General features: G+C 35.9%; 1 protein-coding gene across 1 annotated transcript in view; it reads right to left on the minus strand.

Moving 5' to 3' along the window:
* Positions 1–27,531, minus strand: part of ESR1 (estrogen receptor 1) — a 103,898-nt gene that overhangs the window by 39,520 nt on the left and 36,847 nt on the right. The window contains 2 exon segments of the mRNA XM_053973079.1: positions 6,236–6,571; positions 18,922–19,038. Coding sequence (XP_053829054.1) covers positions 6,236–6,571; positions 18,922–19,038 — 453 coding nt within the window.

Raw genomic sequence — 27,531 nt, forward strand, 5'->3', positions numbered from 1 at the left:
AATTAAATTAGCAAAAGCAGCCATAAAGTAAGATCCAGATGCCTATTTTCATGTCTCTTTTGCTTACAAATTTGCTTCCTCTGTTTTTCATCTAAGAAGTAGGGGAGCAGAGAGTATCACTTCAACAGATTAAAGAGATGAGCAAATGGGTGGGTTTTTTAATAACATTTTAGAAATCTCCACAGCAAGCCTGCTAAGCAAAGAAGAAGATACTGTAAAACAGGTGTTTTGAAAGGTTTATTTAAAATTATTACAGGAATTTCAAGCCATTTCTTTTTTAAAATAAATGTAAATTATTGGCAGGAGGATCACTACACTTAGAAGCTCTATAAACATTCATACACCTAAAGGGTTATAAACACATACCACTCTCATCTAAGACATCTTTCTTTCCACTGCAAGCTAACTAATGTTTTTTCAAGGTTTGGTGCCACTAAAGTGCAGTGTAAAATTGTGGCTATTGGCCTTTTTACACACTGTTCCTGATTTAACAGAGCAGTTTAAAAGGTCAAACAGGAAAACAATATCTTAAGAAAATAGCAACCTCTATAGCTTTGAAATAAAGAAGGGAAAAAAAAAAAAAAAAACAAAAAAACCCAGTGCCAAAATGTTTATCTCCTCGGTTCATGAAGCCATAAAATAAGTACAGCACTGTGAATCATCTCAAAACTTCAAAGCCTGTATGCCCAGTGTACCATTTTAGGGCTATTAAGTTGTACAGCTACTGTACTAGTAGTAAATAGCTATGCAAGATTGAAGCAGCACTGCCAAAGATTTCACCCTTGCAACAAAATTTCCTTAAAGCTACACTCTTTACCAGGAGCTCACTGCATAAGCTCGTAATGTCTCTTACCATCTCAAGAGATGCTGCACCAAAAATGTTTGGTTGATTACATTGAAAATGCCAGATTCATTTAGAAAATACAGTACTCCACATAAGACATTAAACTAAATACACAGTAAGTGAATAATGAAATACAATAAGTTAATTCCTTTGACATAACAGCATTTCTGTAGAAAAGCAGAGTAATGATTTTGCTCATTTTATTAAAGACTAAGATGTTATGTAAGCCATTAGAAGGCATATCTTTCAGGAATATATGATTCAGAAATGAACATTCATCTACACTGATACCTTGCCTATGTGATTTTTAGTGATTTGTCCCAATTAAAATAAATTCAACGGTAAAAGGCTCAATTTACATGTAAAGTCTAGCCCACCACAATCTGTTTGCACCCACTTCACATGCAGCTGCCTGCTGTTCCACCTGGCTGGGGCAATCAAAAGGCACCATCAGTATCTTACAGAGGCCACCTGGAAGGACTGCAGCCTAAATCCCCATTAGGCCATCTAAAGAGTAAATCCTGAATTTTTTGTTTATGTCATAGGACACTGTACAAGATTTTGTTCATTTAATCAGGCAAAACAACTTGTATTAGTGGCCAAGGTTTTGGAAAAAAAAAAATTAAAACAAGCTTTTAGGTACTTGGCATACTATGAACTGCGTCGTCATAGGGGAACTTGGCTCTGACCTCGGACAAAAATCATGTTATATCTAGGTACTAAAGATATTTTTTGAGGTTATGCATAAGAAGCTGCCACAAGTTCTCTTTTCCCCAGAAACTGGTTAACACCACCAAGTTTTTAGAGCCAGTTTAAGCAAGTTTGAACTGATGCTGAATTAGTTACAATAAAGATTGAGACCAGTTCTGATCTTCCCAATCAGGCCATGTCTTCAAAGATGACATTTTGAAGATTTTCCTCAGCATTTCTTTATAACAGATCTCTGCCTACATTATTTTACACAATCTATCACAAATTATATTATATTACTCAATTTTGTAGAATAGTTTCATTTTTTTATCCAATACATCGAATCAGCTGTTTCTTCTTCCATGCCCACCTATTTATATCATCAGAAAGACTGGCTGACCAAAAACTAGTCTTTAAAGCCTACACAGCAAAATAAACTCCAGAAATATCCCTGAAAGTCTTTACACTATTTTGTAAGCTGTATCTTCATTGCTTTTCTGCTCTGTTGATATAAATTTCTTCCTTCCTCAAAAAATGTAATCTTTTTGGATTTCAGTAAAGCTTTCAATACTCTCTCACACTATGCTTCTGGACAAAATATCCAGCACAAAGCTGTTTTCATACTTTAGTTCAAAGATGAATAATTACTTTCATTACTAGAAGTTCATTTCATTGATCAACATTCAAAAATAAAAATAAGATGTTCTTCCAAAAAAGTATTCAGGCTTCACTAACCAATATAGTTTTGGGGTTGGGCATAGGCTAAAGTGTGTGTGTGTGTGTTGAGCAGTTGTATAAAGGAATTGTTTAAATTACCTTGTAACATCATGCAGTGGGTGAGCACCAGGCTCATGGGTGGGGCACAAAGGGTTACAGTAAATGGGGCGATATATGGCTGGTGACCTGTCACTCATGGGGTTCCACAGGGCTTCATCCTCTGCCCTGTGCTCTTCTACATCTTCATAAATTACTTGGACATAGGACTGGAAGGGATAATGAGCAAGTTCACATATGATACAAACCTGGGAGGAGCTGCCGACTCCCTTGAGGGCAGGAAGGCCCTTCAGAGAAACCTCAACAAATTAGAAGGCTGGGCAATCACCAGCCATAAGAATTTTAACATGGGAAAGTGCTGGATTCTGCACCTGGGACAGGGCAGCCCTGGATGTACAGACAGACTGGGGAGTGAGAGGCTGGCGATCAGTGCCACAGAAAGGGACTTGGGGGTGCTGGTCAGTGGCAAGTTGAACATGGGTCAGTGGTGCCCTGGCAGCCAGGAGGGCCAACCCTGTCCTGAGGGGCATCAGGCACAGCATGGCCAGCCAGGCGAGGGAGGGGATTGTCCCACTCTGCTCTGCACTGGGGAGGGTCACCTCCAGTGCTGGGGGCAGTTTTGGGTGCCACAACATAACAACATTCAGCTACTGGAGAGCTTGCAAAGGAAGGCCATGAGGACGGTGAAGGGCCAGGAGGGGAAGCTGTATGAGGAGCAGCTGAGGTCACTTGGTCTGTTCAGTGTGGAGAAAAGCAGACTGAGGGGAGACTTCAGTGCAGTCTGGAACTTCTTCATGAAAGCAGAGGAGGGGCAAATACTGATCTCTCTCTGTGGTAACAGAACCCAAGGGAATGGCCTGAAATTATGTCAGGGGAGGTTTAGATCGGTATTAGAAAAGCTTCTTCACCCAGAGGGTGGTTGGGCAGTGGAACAGACTCCCCAGGAAAGCAATCACAGCACCAGCCTGATAGAGTTCAACAAGCATTTGGACAATGCTCTCAGGCATTTGTGTGATTCTTGGGAATGGTGCTGAGCAGGGCTAGGGTTTGGACCCAATGGTCCTTGTGGGTCCTTTCCAACACGGCATATCCTGTGATTCTGTGATCACTATGAAATATGATTTCAACTTAGCCACTCATAAAAACTTTACTCCTTGCTTGCCTACATTCTGCACATAGGTAAATTAACTTGCACAATGTTTCCAAGGCTTGAGAAGTGTCTGTAGGGGAAGCTGTTTCCTGTAACTACTTTTTTTTCTATTGCTAAAAAGGACACTCACTTTTTAGGAAAAAGGATATTCTTACCCTTGATATTGAAGCTTGAAACCCTAGTAAATTAGCTGAAAAAATAACTGAGTGGATTTCCACAATGCTGTTACACCAAATACTTCAAAAAGTTGTTCAGTTCCCCTGTTCACAGATCACATTTACAATTTTAATTAGGCTGTATAGTTTAAATTCTATTTTATTATTTTATTCTATTTTATTTAGTAATAATGTAGTCAATGGCAACATGATGATGGGGTGAAAATATTGATTTAAATTGTCAGACACATCTCCATTAATGTATATGTATTCCCAATATATTCCAGCCGAAGAAAACTTCAGCAAGCAAAGACCCAGTCTTTGAAAGGTGATCAGTACTTCTAAAATTTAATATCAGCAACTAGGTACACCCAACCTTTCCTAGAGACCAAATAAGAGATTAAAAAGGTGTATATATTTAAGCACCTAGATCTAAATTTCTTCTTCTCAGAGGCCCCAGCTGTAGAGGTAGGTAAACAATTGGACCTGAATTCTTTTAAATCAACTTTCTAAACCTCTTTAATATCTGCTTTTGTTCATGCATACTGTTCTCCAGGCCACAACATCAAGAACCAGCTAGGTGTCCAGCACTTTCAGAACCCCCAAACTCTTTTTTTCTCTCTGTCCTTCTTTAGCTATAATTGTTGTGTTCCTTTGGTATAATTGTTTGTATAGTGCCTAATAGATCAAACTATGAATGGGAAAGGATTTTTGTTTTTTAATTCTAGCCAAAGTTCAACAGTTCTATATAAAACCTCATCTGCTGGAGTACTTATTAATGGATATACATGGTCAGTTCACTGGGCTTGGTTTCTCCTTAGGAGTTATTTTGACAATTAAGGTAATATAAATGTAAAATACATAGGATATACACAAACAATTGATAACCTTATACATTTGATTATCTGGTGTCAGATGCTTCCTTAAAATTTGAAGTTTCTATTTAGTAAACCAGGCAATTTTTTGATCATTGTCAGTTTTAATCATCTTGTAACAGGCAGTTCTAGAGAGATTTCTGAATAAAAAACAGATCTTGGTTCTCTGACAATATTACTTAATTTCTAAACACATTTCCATTAAATACACTCTCAAAATCAAAAGTCATGGGAACCAAATGTTTCCAGTTGGACAACATTATGACTCTAGATTGTGGTCTATTCATCTTGAATTTAAGTTAATTTATTTTAGACTAATTATATCTCTAAAAATCCATAGAAAGGTAATTTGAATTTATATATTTTAATAGTGAGTAACTTTAACACTATGTATATAGGTTCATTTTCCAAAAGCATTTTTGTAACAGCATGATGCAAAACATACCTAAATTAGCAGAACTGCCCTTGACTTGAACAGACTGTAGATCAGGCTTCAACCACTGTGACTTTGTCAAGAATAAAATTCTCAAGTGATTTCTTATAAGATACGATGAGAAATGAAACACACACAGGTTCTCATTGATCATAGCTGGAGCCCACAAAGTGACATGTGAAAAGTGGCTGAAAGGGAACCCTTAAGGACTGGAAAAGACATGGTTATTGATTTACCGGGAACAGTCTTGCCAAGTTTAAATGAAGGAAAACAGAAAAATGGCATAACCTGGGTGTAATTCTTTTGAGGTAATGCACTATGTGAGTGAGAGCTGTGTTAGTCGTCTCTAGCATCCCTTCCTAAAACATCTACATAATTTTAATTAAATAAATGGCTACAGTAAAAAACTTAAAAGATAAGAACTCCAGTGAATTATAAAGGATAAATTACCATGTATGCCAGTATTTTACCAAGATAAAACTATGACATGTGCAATAAATTTCTTACAAATTTTTACATCTTAACATATGAAGAGTATTAGGGTAGACTGAAATTTTGAAAGGTGATGAACTTTAACAACAAAAATACTCTCTCATTTAATTTATATTGATTAATTTAACTATATGAATGAATATATAGCATACACTCAAAGAAAAATGTTACATATTTCCCACAATTCTGTCATTCCTTTCAGGAAACAAAGGGAATCACAGTGCACCAAAAATAATTTTATATCAAAACTGTTATTCAAATAATTTCATACCAAAACTGTTATTCTGGATTTGTTTTTCAGACCCAAAATTCATGAAAGATCTGTAATTCACAGTCAAAACTATAACCTGGCAACTAAATAAATCATAGTGATACTTACAGGCTTAGTAGTGATACTGAATTTATGGCTTACATTACATAGATGAGAGTAGCCCTTTTTTAAGGGGATCAAAATACTTAACATAATTTGATTAGATCTAGTCGACTAGATTTGACCAATAATTTCTTTCAACCTTTAATTTTGCTGAGTTTTGTATGAAAAAAAAGGATTTGCAAACAAAAAACTGCCCAGCATCCTATAGAGTGGGGAAACTACCTTTTCTTGAATAAACCTTTCCTCAAAAGTCACTTACATTGCACTATAGCATTTTATTGACCAATATAACATAAACTGTTTAATGTGGTAAATTTTGTTAATGTATTTGTACTTAAATGAACAAATTGAATTAAATAAGAATAGGTAGTCAGAAAATCAGTGCATGGGGGTATTTTTTGTTTGTGATCTACAGGCTTTATAGTTGACTAGAGCTTTTTTTTCCTTACCTGGAACTCTCTTTGCCCAGTTGATCATGTGCACCAATTCTCTGTCTGCAAGGTTGGTCAACAGGGTCATCATAGAGGCTTCATTGAATGGTCTGTTTGGGTCATATTCAGAATAAACTAGGGGTGGCTCAGCTTCCAGCAAGGCACTGACCATCTGTTCTGCCGTCAGGGATAGGGCTGGGCTGTTCTTCTTGTTATGTTTAACCACCAGTGGACTTGTCCAAAGGGTGGGAGCTCGCAGCTCTGTTGAAGAAGCCTCCCCATTCCTGGAATCCTGCTCTTCTCTTTGGCGTTTTTGTTTCATCACTCGCCCACCTCTGCGGTCTTTCCGGATTCCTAGAGACACACAAGAATATCATGAACTCCTTCCCTTGAACTTAAGTATTATGTACACTTGGCTTCAGTCAACAGCAGATGCTTTTGATAGACCCAGGCAGCATTGACTCTTGATTTATTTTCTGAAGATTTCTTCAGGAGTCTTTACACCAGTAGTTAGACAGAAAAACTACTTTTTAAAATATAGTGTCAGGAATAGCGCACCCTTTCCTAAAATTCAGATCAGTTGGGCTCACACAGAAATCTAGACTAGTGACACTGTACAGCTGCCTTAGCCCCACAAAAGGAAGTCGGTTATTGGGAATAAATAAATATTTCTTTATTGCCCAAAACTTCAAAGTATGTCCCAACCTCTAGCACACCATTATTCTATAAATTATCAGTTATAAATTAATGATGTTGGTGGGTCAGACGGATCACTGAAGTAGCTCTCAAAAACTATCTAGAATATTTTGCTTAAGGTCACCAATTATTTTAATTAAACATCATCCTATTACTGAGCCTGTGATCTTCATAATTATATAAAAAACACTCGAGAAAGTTCCCATTATAAGATGAGTTTATACAGCAATAAAGAATTCCATTTAAGTAGATAAACATAAGAACGAAAAGGAGAAATAATTACGACCTCAGATTCTAATGTGGGAGACCTACTGTCAAAAGGCTGAAATTAACCACAACAGAAACCATTATTGTTATTACTGCACATTTCTGCAATGTGCTTTGCACTGTATGACCCTGAACCTTAGGGGAACCTGATATTATCAAGTTAGCTATACCAATTCAAACAACATAAGACCTTTGCAGTGGAACAGAATCTCGCTTTGTGGAAAGGTTACAAGAAAAATACAATGATAAAGCCCACGTGGAACTCCAGCCATAAAGGGAAGGTTAAGTCTAGCTCTAAGTGGAGGAGTAACAGGCATTTTGAGACTGAGTCAAAAACTTTAATCCATCATCGAGTGGAGGCAAGGGAGGACAACCAAGTAATAAGGAAAGCACACAAGGAATTGTGATATGAGAAGGAAGCCTATGATGCGGCTTATGCTGGAGTTCTCATGCATTAGGAAAAAGCAGCACTAGCCCCAGCTTGAAATGCAAAAGAAGTATCTACAGAGAATAAAGATGTAAAACATTAAAAAAAAAAGGGAAGAGAAAACATTTGAAACAAAACCAAACCAAACCAAAAACACTTGCAAGCAATCAGTACAGGTCTTTCTAATGGTTGGGGAAAGGGAAACACAACATTTGCTTCAGCTCTCTTCACAAAATTTCAAACCTTTAGAATCCCAGTCTTTGTTGGCAGCATTTTCATCTCACATGCAACATGCTTTCATATAAATGTTGGTCCTTTTCAGCCTCAAAGAAACAGGGAGAATATTTAAATCTCTTTTCCTCTTTCTTGAACTATGAATTCAACACTGAATTAGTATTTGGAGATTAGGCATTTTATGTTTAATTATTCATTCAAAATATATTGGGCTTTGTTATTTTATTCCATTAATCTATTCACATAAAGGGAGTTCAATAAATCTCTCATCACTCCTATTACTTAACCTATCTACATTCTCCCATTAACTAAACCATTTCTGAGCCAAAACTCTCAAGTGCGTTGCTGTTCCCATTTTTCATTCAGCAACACCAATCTTTCCTACCACTAAACAGTTTCTGTTAAGGAGAGGCAGGGAGAGTCTTGCTATTCAGAAAAACACAAGACTTATTCTGGTAAATTGTCATCATAGAGATATTCTCACTGGTAACTTCCTTGCAATACTCAATAGCAGGCATGCTCTATCTGTTGTTGCATGCTTTGTACCAATTTAATGGTTTTGAATTAAAACATGTGTATATAATTGCATGAACAAGCCCACATAGTTCACAGAAATGAAAGCATTTGTTAACTTTCTCACATTCCAAATTTTATAGCTCCTCATCTAGAAATTTTCTTTCAAAGAGAAAGCATCCTTGGGGTCTGTGGTGTTCAACATACTCATAAATAGATAGGCTGACATAATTCATAAACAAGAAGTTGAGGTTAGAAAAATACTATAAAAACATCAGATAAGTTTAGAAAGTAAACAGAAGGCTAGAAATTACTAGGAAAGGAAGGGAGGACAGAACAACTTCATAAATCACTGAGTTTATTATCGTGAGGCACACTACAGTGAACACTGCATGCAGTTCTGTTCTTCCCAAATTAAAAAGAGATATAAAAATAAATGAAAAAGGGATAGAAGAAAAACAAGTAAGATGATTTGAAATGTGGAACACCTTTGGTGTAAGAAATATCTGAATTGACTATATCTGCTTGGCCTGCAAGCCAGATACAAGATTAGAAAATCAGGACTAGCAAAAAGATGAATAAGGTACAAAACACTAAAGCTTCTCGTCTAATACAAGAAAATTTCAAATGAAAATACCCCATGCAAGGTTCAGGACAGACAGGAAGAGGTTCTCTTCCACACCATGGAGAAAGAAAACTGACAATGTGAATAAATTAGAAGGTGCATATAGCAAGCTGTAGGCCAAATGTGATAGACAACAGAATCCATTAAAGGTTAATAAATATAAGTAGGGCAACTTCAGCATTAAGTCTCCATCAGATAGATTACTGGAAGACCAGAGTTTTTTGTGGGTTTGCTTTTCACTTACTCCAGGCCTGCCTTGTTAAGTAAAACAAGGATGTGATGAAGATTTTACATTACAGAGGAAAGGTGGCAAATGTAAGCATATTTACCTGTTTACAAATAAAACAGATGTTAAATAAAAACAATAGTTTTAATTCATCTGAAAGCCTACCACTGGCTTTTCTTCACCTTAGAACAAAAAACGTGGTGCATTGAGGAAAGCTGAACATAACCAGTTTGGAGGAGATGCCCCCCACAAATTTAGTTTTTGCATTTTTATTTCAGGATTAAAAAAAAATCAACCAACCAACCAACTGTAGCAATGTTACTACTGGATTTTGTAGAGACTAAGTCTGACAAAAAGTCAGTAAGAGTATGCATTCCTTCTGCATCACATCACCAGCTTTTATTATCACAGACAGAAAAGTCTCTGAATCTGTATAAGTCTCATATTCATAAGAGATTTACAGAACTTACTACTAACTCTTTACCTAAGGCCTAGATGGACAAGCAACAAACTTACTCATTTTCTTGGACTAAATAGGAGTGAGTATCTCTCTGAAAAACGCAAGTGCTCCCAAATCTCCTTCAAATTTTAATCAAATTTTATCTCTGTTAAAGAGAGATAATGATGCCCAGTCACTAATTCCAAAAAAGGCAACTCTATCAATCTGCAATTTCCTTGCCAAAAGTGCAATGATTCTGTAAGGGGTTTTTAAATATATGAATGCATCAATTTTAATTAAACAATTCAGCCAATAAAGGAACCTTAATTGTCAAGTATTATGAAAAACAATATTCTAGCAAAAATTGAAGTACTATGCACCTTGCAAGAACTCTAAAACAATTTCCATTTGAGTTTTAAAGCTGCAAGAGCCAAGATTTTTAAAGGCAGTTTTATAAAGCTTCATATGTAAATTCAGTCAGACTTTTGGACACGGAGACAGGTTTCAAAACTGCTAAGTAATTATATAATCAAATCATTAGAACCTGATCAGCAGTAAAATTGCATGTGGACAATAAAATTGCACATGACACTCCCATGGCAGGGCAGTTGGAACTAGGTGATCTTTAATGTCCTTTCCAACTCAAGATTCTATGAGTGTATGCTTATTAAAGAAATGCTAACTATATGAAATGCTTCCCTAGTGTTTTCCCACATCATTAAAACAAAACAAAAAATAAATTCCAGATAATTAAAACAAAAGATCTAAAATTAAAAATGCACTGAATGAGCATTGAATCTCAGCTATACAAGAGTCATTTTTTTCCTACCTATTGCTAATTAAAAAGCTCCACTTTTATACTTTCATATAAAATATTCAAGAATATTTAGAGGAAGAAAAGGGGGAGACCAATTAGAGTCAATTTGCTTGGCTGGGTGTACTACAGAATAATGCCTTTTCGATTTGAAGATACAGGTATAATCTCAAATTTTATTCAAGTTAAATATATTCCCTGTAAAAAGGTTTGTATAATATTTTTCAGCTTTTTTCTTGTTAGAAATTCGGTCAATCAACAACAGTTGAAGCCACATTTTTTTTTTTATATTCTTGGTTTGGGGTTTTTTTTTTGCTTGTTTGTGTTTGGGGTTTTTTGGTGGTTTTTTTGGGGGGTTTTTTTGGGGTTTTTTTGGTTTGTTTTTTTTTTTTTTTTTGTTTTTTTTTTTTTTTGTTTGTTTTGTTTTGTTTTGTTTTGTTTTTTGTTTGGGACTTTTTTGGGGGACTTTTTTTTTTAATTTAAGAGGACAACAAAAAGATGGAACTGTGATTAAGTTTGGAAACAGTGATGGGTTTACCATCTAACTTCCCAGCCTGCAACAACCTCTGAACCTGAGGCCCTTTGTCCACACTTCTGCTCCCTGTCAGCAGGCCCCAGAGGAGAGACATTTGACACTTCTGTATACACGCACAGTCTTGTAGCATTAACAACCTATAATTTTGTCAGTTTGTCAAAAGAGTGTTTCAAACACCTTCTCTTCTAAACATTGTTGATGCTCTTCAAGACCAGCCCACCTCATTGGCATCCTGTTGAAAATTGCCAGAGAGAAAGAATCTCTGTTTTAGAGAGAAAGAATCTCTAATGTTTTGTAAACCAAACCCTGCTTGACAGTAAAAGAGAAAATGTATGTGGTAAGTGAAAGATACTATAAATAAGAAGGTATCTGTCAGAGAGGCAGAGAGTCAATTGCCCTGCTGATGATCAGAGTGTTAAGGGAGAATGCACAGAACAGGCCATGGCAGAGGTGCCAGACAAATCCTTTACACCAGTGTTTGCAAAGGAAGAAACCAGATTTTCCTATAACACAAACCTACTTTTCTGAAACTGAAGTTGGGTTTGAAGAGGCCAGAAATTCAAAAGCCTCTCTTCAAATGCCCAAGTATGGGAATGATTTACTGAACTATTGGGAGAAGACCTCTGGGGCTGAGTCCAGGCTCATTTTGGTGTCATTGCTGCCATTAGCCATAGTAAGGGACTGCAAAAGTAAAACAGTGTGAACAAGCCACAGGTCCCTTATGGACACAAACCTGAGTGTCTAAGCACAAGTGGCCTTAGAGTCCAAAGGGCAGATGCAAGCTGTCTCCTAAGCCTCTCATGGCAACTTCACTTTACAGGCAGGCCTCGTAAGGTACACCTCTGCTGAATTCAACAGCTTTATAATGCTTCATTGGAAATAAAACAGAATCCTACAGCTTCCTTTTAAAACATAAGATTACTGTAGCTGCTGTACGTCAGTAGAAGTCAATAATTTCATTCTTGATAGATTTATAACAGACAAAGATTGCTGAAGCTATGACTGCAATGTAGGTACTAATATTGTAACCTATCTCAGCATAGTGGTCCTTCCAAGGTGATTTTAAAGACTTTTGAGATTTTTGGGAACTTTTCTGCTTGAATCTCTCTACATAAATACATTTTTTGGTCACAGAAAAGTAACACCACTTTCCAAATTCAAATTTTATAGCCTAATAAATCCTTCTTTTGAATATGATTCAGCCAATCAGCCCCTTATTTCATTCCCATTTCTCTTTCGGAAAATGAAACAGTGATGTAAATTGTGCTGAAAACCCAGGTGGGTTGACAATTAGTTTAAATGAGAAGCATTGTCTGAAATCTTCTAAAAAGATTAATCAAAATTTAATGTCTAATCTCAAACAGGCCTGCCCCAAGTGACAGTGCTTAACAGCCTGGTTTCTCACAAGGATATCTAGACACTCAGTACTATAAATAAGTAACAGACTTGTGTTCAATCTGTGCACCTGGATGTTACAGTCTTTTTGACTCCTGAGTTGTGTACATCTATTTATGTGAGTTTTTTTAAAAAATATATCTCTTATCCTTTTCCAAGCTGGGGCTTATTTCTCCTCTATAATTAGTACCCCCTTCTATTAGAGATAGAGGGAGAGAGAAGTCACAGTGGGGGTTTAGATTCAGATATTCTGGTTCAACTCCTGGCTCTGCTACCAGTTTGCTCATTGACCAAGTCACACTATATATCTCAGTGCCCCAGAACTCCTACTAACTAAAATGCAGATAATAATACTGGTCTTTCATGTAAAGTCTTAAAGACCTGGTGACAAAAAATAGATGTTAAAAAGCAGGAAAATGTCATTTGGGGTCTCTAATGACTATTCATAATGCACAGTTTGAGAACCAATGATCTATTAAATTAAAGATGAAGGTGCAAGGCATGATTCATTCTAATCTGTATTTTTGTATTCAATCTTTGGCAGTCATAGCACGGGTTTTAAAGAGCATCTTAGGACATGTAGAAGTGAAACAAGAGAAGTCCAATTAAACCATCATTCAAATGAATCCCTTTCAGTGTCAACACTCCTGATAAACTCATACCAAGTTTTGGTTACAGTAAATATGGCAACTGCCCCATTTCTAGACAATATTTACAATAAGCCTTTAGGCATTTCAGGGATCACAATAAAGCCTTTTGAGGAACATTCTCTACCTTTACATCAACAATTATTTGGGAAAGCCAGTCATTTTAAAACAGTGAGTCCATTGGTATAAATCTCAAAGACAATAAGAAATTTTAATTGCTACATTTTAGAAATTGAGTATTGGAGATGTTTGGCCTGATACCAGGACTGAGTGCTAGAACTGAACTGTAAATGTCTAACCAAAAGAAGAACAAGAATCATACAATTACAGAATCATGGACGGCTTTGGGTTGGAGAGGATCTAAATGATCATCTAGTTCCAACCTCCTTACCATGGTCAAAGACACCTTTCATTGGACCAGGTTGCTCAGAGCCCCATCCAAGCTGGCCTTGAACATTTCCAGGGATGGGGCAACGTTTCTGAGCAACTGGTTCCAGTTCTCTCCACCACCTTCAGGGAAAAGAATTTTCTCATCCAAACCTACCCTATTCCAGTTTGAAGCCATTAGCCCTTGTCCTACCACTAAATTATGTTATTAAAAGTCCCTCTTGAGCTCTCTTATAACTCTACAACTCTAGGAATTACTCAAGTAATGAAAAAAGTATGAAAAGGCCAAAAAGCCAATGTAAACTAATATACAACTATAATCAGCTTTACAGTTTCAAATAAGTGTTCAAGAGTTAAACATTAAAAATCCTGCATTCATTCTTCATTTTTTTTTTCATATTCTGTTATAGCATATAACTAAGCATAAGAAAATTTGTCCTATTTTATCCCATTTCCACCTGGCTGTAAAAGGTCTTAACCATGTATAAATTCACTGCTGAATCTGCTTTGAGCAGGTGGCTCAACAAAAGACCTCCTAGATTTTCTTCGAGCACAGATTATTTTATGAAGTGGAATAGGAAGATAAATCATTTTTGGCCAAGGTGTTCACAATAACAGTCTCTCCAATTTTGGGGGCAGAACACAGGAATATTGTATTTTGTGACAATTTAATTGCAGTGATCCCTTTTGCATGTGTGCAAAGAGAAGAAAAAATATTTCACTAAAAATTCTGATTTTATTTCCACCTTATTTTCCCAGAAAACTGCTGTAAACTCACAAAACTTTGATTCAAATGTGCACAAGTACACAATTTTGGCCCAACAATTCCAACTTTAGAGTACATTTCCTCATACATATATCAGGCCCCACCTACAGTTATTTGGCTGAGTACAGAACAGTATGTCTAATAAGCATCGAGGCTCTCCTTGAACAAACCAGAATCATTTCACATCCACAATCCATTTTCTTTCATTCACACTAATTTCTCTTTTTAATATAATAGTTCATTAAAACATAAGTACATGAAAATATAGAAGACCTTGAGCCCATCCAGTGGTTGCATCAGACATCAATTTCCTTCTACTTTTGAGAATTATTTTAATAACTCTCTAGTCTTTTTTTTATTAATAAATATAGAATTCAGCAAGGAAGCATAGCTCTCTCAATTTAAAGACAAAAAAACAGCAAGGTCCTTCTCTGAGAGAATAAAAAATTTGTTTTTTCATTTTCCCTGTAAAAATTTATCTTAAACTGCAGCAAGACTGTTGCATTGCACCAGACTGGCTTGGAGGTGGGTAACCATTTCAAAATATTGTAAGAGAAAACCTGAAGCCTAGAGACTCCAATCTCTAGGAGTTAATGAAAGTGTCTACAATCAAATGGCATGTGGTTTTAGCACTCTGTTACGGCCAGCAGAGAGTTTCACTCCCTGGGTTGTATCACAGTAATTTCTGAAGCATTCTCAGACAATTTGTAAGGGTGACACAGAAGGATGTAGGCTTCAAATGTACTGTAACACTGTAATTTCATTATCACAACAATCAGTACACAGAATCTTCTCTCTAGAACCTGAGATTTAGATACTGTTCAAAGACAGTAAATATATATATGCCATATACAAAGTCACCATCTGAATGTAGCACATGAGCACTCAAATCCTTGATGGCCACATTTCCTATGATTTGATGTTAGGAAGCCATCAGCATTCGACAATTGAAAGAATTATGTAGGCGTCAGGGTGGTAAGACATGGACTATCAGGCAAATAATGGATTTTTCTTTAGCATTATGGCAATTTTTTGCCATAGCCATGAATTCCACTAGTACCCTATTGCTCCTATCCCACACAGCACTTAATGATAAATCTGTCCTGTCACACATTGAAAGGGGGGGAATGAATGCAGCATGCTAATTACTAGAAACCCTCATTCACTTACCACACTATAAAATAATTAATAACAAACAATAAAACAAGGTGGTTTTGGTTTCATAAAATTAGGGTTTTTGGCCTCAACTCACCGGAAAGCTTTTAGAACAATGGAGAAACAGAAAACTATGTCTGTATTGGAGCAGAGGTCACCTGCACCTTACGTATGGTTGGAGCTTCAGGGTTGCAACTGCTGAAACAACTCCATTTGAAAGCTGGCACCCTGCATCATGTGAAAGTTGGAGTACACTTCTCCAAACCAGGACAGGAATAAGCTTCAAGAAGGCATCAGCAGATTGTAAACAAAAACAAGGCTTCTCTCCCCAGATACAGAACAGAAGTAAAAGGGACATAGCACGGATTTCATTTGATGTGTCCACATAAAAACAGGGGAGCATAGACTAATTAATATCATATAATTTTAAGGTCCCTTGGGTTTGTTTATTCAGAAAGAGAGAATGAAGCATTTGGACAAAATATAACAACTTTAAATTATGCCTCAGATGCCCACCGCATCAGCAGAGATTCTTGCAGTCTAATTGTCTCTTGAAGCAGCACAGGAACAGATGCAGAAGGAAACACTTGCAAACACAAGAGGAGAGAAAAAAAATAACTCTTCAGTACTGAAAGAAGTTTTTAAAAGACCCAAGAATAGGGAAGAAAAAAAAAATCAATAAAATTTCCACAGGAACTCATAAGAGGAACTCATCAGTAAATGTTCCTATCACACAGTTCAAGGGCCTCTTGAAGCCTGCATTTTTTTTCTGCATGAAGCCTCTAAAACATATTTCAGTTGTGTCCACTCTACTAAAAATAATATATATGAACATTTTCATTCTGCATTAAGTGACCTTCTGTGAAGAAAATCTCAGCAACCATATTCTATATCATATGTTTAGAATTAACCAGACACATTTAACCAAGATTTTGCCTACCTTCCATAATATTTACTGAAAGTCTGTATTTAATATCAGTTATTACTCATATCACTTAAATGGCAGATAAAAGTCACAAGTTGGCAACTTTTAAAATTTATTGAGAAACCTCAGCTAATTTAGTGCAGAAGAAAAACTGAGATTATATTTAAGGGAAAGAAAGATTACATGTATTTTCCACTATATCTAAAAGTTGTATCATCGTAAGCAAATTGTGGAGACAGAGATAAAAGTGAGATAAGACACAAACAAATATTCAAGCATATGATAAAATTAATGCCTTAAAAAAGGCAAATCCTTCAACATGAACATGAGGTGATTATTTAAACTAAAAGATCCAATCACAAGAACTAGGAATTTTTGGAGAACAGCGTGAATCTTGAGCTAATCACAGAGCTATATTATTTTAGTATGTTGAAGAAAAGTTCCATTATATCTATTAAAAGAGAAAATCTTCATAGCTTTCCTCAGGAAAAGAAAAATTAAATTAAGAACATTTAAACATCATCACTTAAAAGTTAAGCGAGATGGCATAACAAGAATATTTACTTAACCTTTACCTTCATCTGAGAGAAATGTGACAATTATAAAAGTCTAGATTTAGAAGAAAGGTTTTTCTTCCCCACACATCCATGTGGTCAATAGGGGATCAATAACAACTCCAAAAAACCTTTGAATGTTTTACTTCACATACATTAACATCACCTTCCATGAAGTCATGTCCAGGTGTGACAGATTTATTACTTTTAACTGAGGGATCTCAAGATTTTTTACTGAGACTTCATAAAATAAGTATTTTAAAACTCTTGCCTATGAACCAGTGATGGACTTCTTACATTATTAGTAGTACTGTAAGAGCAGATACAATTTATGCTGATCCTGATCTTGTTTCTAAACTGTGAGTTTAGTTTCCTAAAAAAAGAAAACAACAACAACAAAATAATAAAAATACCACAACACTGACTATTGTTGAACTGCCTGCTCCTGTAGTGACTATACAAATCTTACAACATTGTAAAAGGAAAGGAAAGGATGAAATCCAGATTACTTTTCTCAGGTGAGAACCACTATATGAAATAACGATTCCAGAACATGTATATTTGAAAGAAAATTTGGACAGAATTGCAGTATTTCTTTTGGACTACGTAAATCTAAAAAATGCTAGTTGAGAAATCTTTCCAATTTTTATGATAGTAAAACAGTTACATATAGAATAGTCAAAAACCTATTAGAGATTGCATCTTAGAAAAGAGATATAAAAAACATAAAACTGGTACAGTGGATCATTATTTAAATACACTTAAGTGTAACTGGATGTAAATGTGCCAAATGAAAAACGTAATGTCATCAACATAAAGCATAATTATACATCCTAGCTATGATCTGCCATGTGTACAAAGGTCAAAGCTAAATCTGCATGCATATTCATGTGTGGATTCTCTGGTTTTAGTGTGCCTTTCTTGAACCTCTATCTTTTCTGGATCATACCTGTTTTATTAACTACATACCCTTTGAAGAGTTCTAGCCACATAAACCAGGATGCTCAGATCAATACATAAAATCTCATTAAAAAAATCAACCATCGTCTTAACTTCTAGAAGCAAAAGCAGATTTTATGTCTTCCTGCTGCTTGCATCCCAAAATTGAGATTAATAAAATCAGTCTCAGCTCTTTCCCAATCCTTGAGCTGAGAAAAATGCAGATCCAATCTCAAGTGCAGCAACAACTAATCGTTTTTCCTTTAGTCTTTCCCTTTTTCTCCGAAGATTCTCAGACTGGGCTACCTTTGCTGAACTTAAAAATGATTTGTTGAGGAAAGGACAAACATGATGAGCTACTCTTCTGTCTTGCACCAGATTTTCTGTGGCATAAGTAAGCATTAGGTGTGCCAAAGAAAGGAAGAACCAGTCTGTAATCTAACTAGCTCTTTACACACGAAATACATGGGATCTAATCCCTTCAGCTCTGTGCACTTACTAGCTTGCTAAGTTTTTCCTATAGATGTAGGTTTTCCATTACTCTTCATTGATAAAAGCAATGTGAAATTTTTAGCAGGCTACAACAAGCCATCATTATTACATATCTTCCAGGAAAGTGGCATTTATTGCTCTTCTTATAAAATGAGTAAGCCTTTAATATTGTTGGGTTAAATTAATTCACATCTAAAATATGCATACAATACTGGAACAGAGAAATTAACTTTCCCTTCCAGGATTCACAGAACAAAAATTACATATCCAGAAGTTTATTTAACAAATATGAACTGATTTGAGACTACTAATGCTCTTCCCACTGAGCTGCAAAATGCTGCAAAATCTTGGGTTAAATTTCATTCATCAGGATCTGAAGCCTACAATGAGAGACCAAAAAAACACTGAGTTAAAAATAATAACAGAGGAATTCTAATTCTATTGAAATCAATGGTCCTCTTGTTTTTCATGCAAATTTGGACAAGATAACATGATATTCCAGAGCTTTCCATTTTTATTTAATAAAATAATTTTTATTTAATAGACTTCAGCTCAATAAAATCAGTAGCTTCCTCCTTTAGTTAGAAACCATATCAGCTGCCCAATGAAGTTAAAAGGCAGGAAGGCAGACAGCAATGCTGAAGATTTGATGATGGCTATGTACATACCACCTTTCATCATTCCCACTTCGTAGCATTTTCTCAGTCGGCAGGCCTGGCAACTCTTCCTTCGGTTCTTGTCAATGGTGCACTGGTTAGTAGCAGGACACATGTAGTCATTGTGCCCTGTAAAACCAGAGGGAAAGTAAGGACACAGTTATACACAGACATAACAAAATTTACTATAACATCTTGGGGAAAAAAGTAGGATTACCGTCATAACGTCTCGTAAAAAGTGTTGATACAGATTTTGAAACATCTCTATGTCACACATTTATTTGCAAATTCTTTAAATTAAAACTTCTGTAGACTAATTAATATAGCGAACAATTAACGCAACCACAAAAGAGAATCTATTAATATGAACAAGTGCCTTGACTTCCTTGTTCTCAGGCTGAGAAATACAACATGGTTTTGTACAACGTACATCTGGTTTTGTGTGCCTGTACTGATGTTTAACCAATAGACTGCAGAAAATAAGGTTTATAAAATTAAAAATGTCTACAAAAGATTTTATCTATGACAGTCAGTTCCAGTAAAGAAACAAACAACATAAAACAGAAGCAAAAATCCTCAAATAATTAATTGTACCTCAGGGATAAATCAGTCACTAATTCCAGCTGCATGTCTACTGCTTTGTGCAAAAACTTTCTGACATGACAAATTCTAAAAGAATTCTAAAGATTGTTACTGGTATCTTCTCCTTCAGAGCTCCTCTTCCTCATTTCTTACTCTCTTTAGCATTATTTGTTACTGCCAAAAAGCATCTATTCCAATTTGCTCTTAAAAAAAGTGTGCTTAAATGTGCTATAAAATTATTTGCCAACCGTTGACAAAGGTTAGCAAGGATGAAAAAGTCTCTTCAAAATGATCTCATTGGTGCTCTGAATATAACTAAGGTACAGCACACACATGCAAAAAATAAAAAAAGTTACTGCAGAACTGTTTGTTCTTTCTTTGAGGTCAAGGGATCAGCTTGAGGGAAAGTAGGGTGGAGGTTTCACAGAGGCCTTGGTCTCATCAAATCATCTATCCTTGACTACAAATTAGAAAATAGAGTAAAAATTACTATCAGATTACACTAGGAGCATCTGCCCTCTAATGCTGCATAACTGGGATCTCATCAAAATAAGTACCCAGCCTCTAAACTTGTTAATAGGGGAACAGCTGACTATGCCCTGTCTCAAATAGACAGAATTATTATTTTTAGGTCTACTGGATAGAACAAAATAATTCTGGGAAAGTCTCTATCCATATGCTTTGCTCCAGCACTGCAGTACACAGGTACAACTGAACCACCATATCAATCCAGCATGAGAGAACGCTTTAAATTTCAGTTCCTCTGGTAGGATACAGACCTGTATCTGATTCAAAAACTTTCACATGTAAAGAAATTTTTAAAAATCAAGTCAGAAAAAAAGCAGCCTCAACCACATATGTAGTATCTACAGAGGAAAGGAGCAGAAAAAAAAAAGTGCCATATGTTTAAGAAAATGCACTTATATTGACTGCAGCAGTGAAACAGTGACCTGACCTCCATCACCTGCCTTCAATCATTTGCCTTGTTTCATTAGCAAACTTTGGAAATACCATGAGATAAAGATGGAAAATTTAAATTACTCTTTTTAAAAACAAAGAAGTACTTTGAAAGAATAGCTAATCTTCCTGGTGAAGTTAAAAGGTAAATTCACATGGTGAATGAGTGCAGGCTCTGAAATCAGCAAATAATGCAGAACACCATTTAGATCTCTCTAAAATGAGCAGATAAATCCCACTTAGATCAAAGCTGAAATGATGGTAACCACCTTTGCTGGATTGGCTGATTTTCATAGAATTCAAAGTTTAAAAAAAAAAAAAAACAAAAAACGACAGAAGTGACTGCACGCAAAAACCAAAAATCAGATGTAATCAATATCATCAGGGCAGCCATCCTACTTTTGCTATGCTTATGTGGATGATAACCTTCTCCTTGCCTATGAATCTGTATTTACTTGTGCAAACCACAAGTGTTTGGAAATAAACACTTGGCTGCTAGAATAGTACATATAATAATCCTATTTGTAATAGAGCTACAGTTCCCACATTAATATCATAATGCTTTTACTTTTGAAGAGTTTTATCATTAATTTACCCTTTAAATGTTAGCATAGTCTGTTTTCATGCACATGATCTGCACCTTAGACAATACACTGTTCACTCAAAGTGCTCGATTGACTTCACAGACTAAAATCTGGCTGCTAAAGCCCGAAGGATCTGTGTGTGATGGGCATACTTCTTTAGATGGCAAGTATCATTGTTTAGCCTTTCAGATTTCCTGTAAATCTAGGATAAAGATAATGCATTTAATATTTATTATAATTTTTGGTTTCTTTTAACCAACATGACTTCAATAGATCGGAAAACATGTAAGCAACCAGAAGAAAATGTTCAATAATTTGAGTATACAATAAAAAACATCATCAATTTAATCAGGAAAGAAGAAAGAAGCAAAGGGAAAAAGGAAGGCAGGAACCTTTCCTGCTTCTCCACCATACTATCTGCTTTCAAGTATTAGGTGCTGGAAGTGAAAAAAGAAGTTTCCTTTGCAAGTCACAAACAGACTAGGGCAGTCTTTCTTGGGGTAGCATGAAAGAGAAAAAGGCAGGAAAACACAAGGAATAGGTAATATGCAAAAACAAGTTTTAATTTAAAGTGAAATAGTATAGAACTAAATAACCTTAATGTAGGTGAATTGCCTTTCAATTTTTCTACCTTTTATCTAACACTTAAAGCTCATCTCTTGGCAAAGTTGATTCCAACCAATCTGACCTACTAGAAGGGATTTCTCCCTGGTAGGAATTGTCAACATGAAAATGGGACACATCAGCAGGTTGCCAGCTGCCCTGCCCTTTGTTTTCATGGTATCCAAAGCATGGTACATGCTAGAAGAGAGGGTAATTAGGCTACTAGAGAGCTGGTATCACAGGAGTAGCAAGAGGAAGAAATGCCTTCAGTGATCACTGATGCTTATAGAGGGAAGCATCCATCACTTGGACTCTGTGATCTTACTGAGGCTTTCAAAAAATGAATTATCAGATAACCTGCACAAAATTAAAGGCAGTGAATTTAATAGGGTGGATCCCCTAGTTTTAATCCCCCGTATGTATAATTTGCACTGTCATAAGCTACCATGGAAGAGTCTAAGGGACCTTTTGGAAGAGCTTAGGGAGGGATGGTCTATTTTTCTTAGGAAAACTCAGTAACTGCCCTTATTAAAACAGCAAAAATAAAATTAAGTATATAAAATTAAGTAATTATAGCACTTCAGGAAATGCTAAGGTCTCTCCAAAATGGGGTGCAAAAATCAGACCCTTTTCTCACGCAACTCTGCGTGATAATGACCAACAGAGGAGAAGAAGGGGAAAAGGATGCCTAAACTGAAGTAGCTGAATTGACTCATCATGCATCTGGAACAAAGCCAGTAATAATTATTGTCCTTTTACTATTATGTGCTTTTCCTATTATTATTATTTTATTTTCAATCCTCATGTCACATATTTCTTAAACTATTCTTTACCTATCTGAATAAGGCAGCTACCAGCTTAGCCATTACCTCTGGAAGCACCAGATCCTTCTATGATCTGACGGTGAAATTAGCAAAATTTTCATACATGACAGCTCGGATGAAAGGAAGGAAAGGAAAACTAAATTGTAGACTTTAACCATACCTTAAGGTGCCAAACAAGACTGGAGATGAAAAGCAAAACCTTGGAAAAATTACATTAAAAAAAAAGAAAAAAAAAAAGCATTTGGACATTACATAGGCTGACCCAGTAAAAATAAATGTTGAATGCAAAATAAAAAATAACACCAATTTTACGTTTAAGTGCCCCAATAAAACTGCACTTACTGGTTTTAAAATCACACTTTTTCCTAACAGCTTCACAGAAGAACAGAAGGTTATGTCTAAATCCTTTATAAGCACAGACACTCAAATTCACAGCTTAATTACTCTCAGAAAAGGTCTTTGGATTTGGAATTTAGGTTCTCTTAGCAACTACTCAGCACTGCTGAGAAGATTAATCTTCTTTCTGGTTTTAAACAAGCAAAACATTAGTAACATTACAGTAAGGAATAGGATCTAGAAGGCTGTAGTATAGTATGTATATGTATATGTATATGTAGTATAACCATAGTTATAGTATAATATAGTATAATAAAGTAATTAATTAGCCTTCTGAAATCATTGGAGTTCAGAGCTCATTCTTCACGGGCTTGGGGGTCGCTTTTATGATACAGGACAGTCCCAACAATTACACCATGTGCCTGAGAGCATTGACACACATCAATCACAGAACCATGAGATGAATGAGAAAGGAGGAGAGGTTTAAATTTATACACTCCATGTTATGTCCTTCAGCTGTGTCATGGAGCTCACAGACTGTGTTTCCCTTCTAGTGGAATCTTCTTGTCTTCACTTAGGTATGAAATGTAACTGCTCACATGAGCAGGTAACTGCAGCTAAATGGCTGATAGCGAGTTCTTCTTAAACCTTTCCATATAGTAACAGGAAAAATGAAGAGATGAGAAGAATGGGCACTGCATAGGGGTACCAAGCCTGCTGCCATCTCACTAGTATAATAATGCATGAACTTATATATTGAGAAAGGGTAATATATTAAAAAAAATACTATTTACCTTTATAAATCTATAAATATAAAATTATATTTTCTACTCAAGCAAATAATTATGAAGTTTTTATTATTTGCCTTATCTTAAAATTTAATTTGGTGTTTCATCTACTATTTCAGGGTTATGATACCATGTGCAAAGTTTACTTTTACCCTGCTCCAATTTTTCTAATTTTAGACAAGGTAACAAAATAGAAAGTTTTTTTTTTTTCCCTCATGACAAATAAAAATAGATAAAAATACTGATCCAATCTTACAAAATCTGGCAAGGAGTATGACATCAAGTTTCTGTTTCCCTAGCTGATAAATCACAATTGTTTTAAGTCCTTGGCACATGATTAAAACAACAGCTGTGTTAAAGTGAAAAACTCCCACAATGTATTACTCACAACCATCTCAATATGATCTCTCCAGAGACAAAAAGCATTTTCAGAGAGAGTTATAGGCATGTCATGGCCATCTTATTCCCATAGACTTTGAATGAAACTCTTGTATTTTTAGCTTCCCATTTTATTTGAGCCAAAATGGGAAGGGGGAGAATTCTACTAAAGAAAACTCCCACAACTATTACAAAGAGCCTAAGAAGCTAAAAATATTGCAAATTACTCTTGTGCACTCAAAATACCACCAAATGTTATTGACAAAAGAAAACTAATGTAACTCTCCATTTTTATTCCAGGTATAACATCAGGTTTGGTTCTTCAGTAGCTGAATGGTTCCTGCTATCATACATTTTTCAAGGACCTGTGTGGTGGTTTTTGAACTGAGTTTTCTGCATTGAAGTCTGTAAAACTGAAACCTCAATACAGGCAACAGCTGGCTTGCTAAATTATTATACTACTTTTTGACACCATTATTTTGTCCAAAAAAAAGACTGTTTCATGCCTGTGTACCACTTTCTCCTGCAAATCCTGGTTATATACTTCTTTAATTAACTGATGTGTATCTGTGATCCTTGGTTTGCTCCCTCCTACCCTAACATCATCCATGCTCTATAGTATGAAGAGTCGCCCATTTTATAACCAGAAGAGTCAACCAAGGTATCTTAGTCTCTTGTCCTGCATATCTCTAGCCATATTTTGAGTAGGAATAGCTACATTATCTGTCACACTCTCTAAAAGCAGGTGAAACAGTTTAGCACTTTCCTGCAAGACAAACCTTACTCTCTTGTAATTTTTAAATGTAAAGTGCTTTTTTTTCTCACGTGAATACTTTGAATTGCTGAAAGGCTCAGTCTTGAGCTAGGAGTAATATGAGTTTTCAGCTGAAATATTCACTAAACACTTGCAACATGTAATAATGTTTAATTTTTTGTTGTTGTTGCTTGATATTGCACAACAGTCATATTCCAGAAGAAGTAAAACAACATTAAAAGTGATAATACAGGGTATATTAAGAACAGCTTCTAAAAGCCAGGAATTCTATCTAGGAAGTGGGAAGAGCTTTGGATTTGGCAGAAGAAAAACAAATTACCGTTTATAAAATCAGATAAGAGTCCATTCTCTACTTTCTGGCAATGTGTGTTGCCCAACTTCAGAAATGTTTTAAGTATTGCCTAGATTGACACATCATATGTCAGCTAAGAATATATAGTTCAGATGATTTCAGAAAATCAGTCTCAGAGAAGAACTGTCAGAGTTCACTGTTAAAATGGAAGCTGATACTGAATAAGGCTCCATAGTGTCTGTCCAGAATCCAGTTATATGTAGTGTTTTCCTCACAAATTGGTAGTAATCTGGAGTATTTCTTTTATTAATTGCTATTCATTTGTAGATGACATTTATATGTGTTAGAAGAACAGAGGAAAGGCCAGACTTCTTTGCTAGCCAGACTGAAATAAATGGCAGGAGAGTACAGAATAAGAATTCCAAATTACCTTGGCAAACTGGGGTAGCACATGGGAAAACAACAGCACAAAAGCACAAAGTACAAAGGATTGGTATAAATCTCTGCATTAAAATAGGAGTAATCATATGCACAAAACAATGAGTAAAATAAATGGTTTCTTCTGCAGAAAAGTATGCCTGATTTTATTCTGCATCACACATTGATTATGAGAGAAGAGTATCATGTTTTTGTAAATAAGGCAAACATTACAGTGTGATGGATATAGACAAATACCATGTGATGGATAGGCTTGGAAGGTAATCTTATTGCTCTGTTCAGTACTTGTGAAATACTATATTGAAGGAAATCATGCTTCAAGATAAAAAAGAAAACAGTAGAAAGTGGAGAACCTCCAAAGCAGAGCAACTAGATTAGACATCAAGAAAACAAGACCTATGAGAAAATGTTGAATAAACCTTGTTTCCTCAGGTTAGGTAAAACAGAATATTTTTTTTCCAAATGTAATAGCAAACTTCTATGATTTAAAGGTTGCTGCAGAAAGAGAACACTTTTTTTTTTTTTTTGTGGCATGATTCTCAGGAAAATAAATGATGACCTTAACCTGGAGGCAGGAAGATTCAAATTTCCCAGTAGCCTCCAAAGATAAGGAGAATAAAACATTGGATCAAGATACAAGTTTTAAGAAGCAGATCAATAAACATATATAAGGAACTGGTAGAAGCTGATCCTCTCACAGGACAGGAAGATAAACTAGAGCTCACGGTCCACTGCAGCCCTATGATTTGCTTAGGCCTTGAAAAATAAGTATCCAGATACAACCATCTTAAGCCACTACCACATCCATGCTGAATGCAGCACTTAAAATTTGCTAGAAAAGTACCACATTCAAAATTGTAGTGCTAGGGAAAAAGAGGTACTGACTCTTGCCTTTCAATAGCACTCAAATTTCTGAAACAAGATCACCATAAATTGCATAGCTGAAATTAAAAATGCATATTAGAGAATGCAATCAGAGCAAAAAAAAAAATGCAATCAGAGCACGTGTTTACCTCAAGGAACACTGGAGAAAAACTACTAAATGCACAAAAATAAATCAAAAGAAGTTTCAGAAGAACCTGGCTGACCACCAGCAGTTAGAGCAGTCTCAATGACAGCTAAACCCAGGCAGACTTTCCAAATCCACCTTTTTCCAGCCTTCAAACGTCCAACAGCTATCTTCAACTGGAACCACGAGGCCAGATGCCCATCTGCAGCTCCCTGTTGATTGGCTGTGGTTAACTCTGCTAGTCTCACTGAAGTTCCTGCTCTGTATTTTGGCTGACAGCTCATAGTACCAGTGTACAAGCAGTTGTATTAGGGAGTTTCTGCCTTCTTGGCTGCAGGATCTGAGCTGTTATAAAACAGATTACAAAAATACCATCAAAACAGAAGACAAGAATGGAAAATTAAAGGGAAGATCTCAGAAACCTCCCAGATTGACACTATCACAATTGCTGCACTTCACCATTACCTAAACACTCAGTTACTAGCATGTTTTACCAGTAAAATTCTCTCAAATATGAAAATATGTATACATTACCACCCCTCTCAACATTACATACTTTCAACAAAGTACAACTCTATCATTGTCAAATAAAAACAATTGATAACACTCAAAGTCTACTGCCAAAACTCTCCTACTTGATGGTCAGAAGGTACAACTGCTAATTAAAATCCAGGTTCAAGGCACACAAGCAAAATACTTCCCAGCTCCAAGAATTCCTGCACTTCAGAGACCATTATATCTCTGATCAAGACATTAAAGGCGGGCCTCTGGAATTCCTCAGCTATTCATCCATTCTCAGAAGCCAACCTGTTCTGGTAATGCCTCCCATAATGGTGTAATTTTTAACTGCTATATGTGAAATATCCCAGATATGAGCAAAAGCTGTAAACAAAAGCAGAGAAGATGCACCTGAAAAATATAAGAAGGGCACATGAAGGGGAAATAGAACTGGTGATTTCTAGAATGCTTGAGCAATTCTGGGATAAGGATACCCTCTAATGTAAGGATTTACTCCTGGTTTGTTCTGAATCCCTTGTGCTCCCTCTGGGGGTTTGC

Source organism: Vidua macroura, chromosome 3 (assembly GCF_024509145.1).
Source record: "Vidua macroura isolate BioBank_ID:100142 chromosome 3, ASM2450914v1, whole genome shotgun sequence".
Taxonomy (NCBI): domain Eukaryota; kingdom Metazoa; phylum Chordata; class Aves; order Passeriformes; family Viduidae; genus Vidua; species Vidua macroura.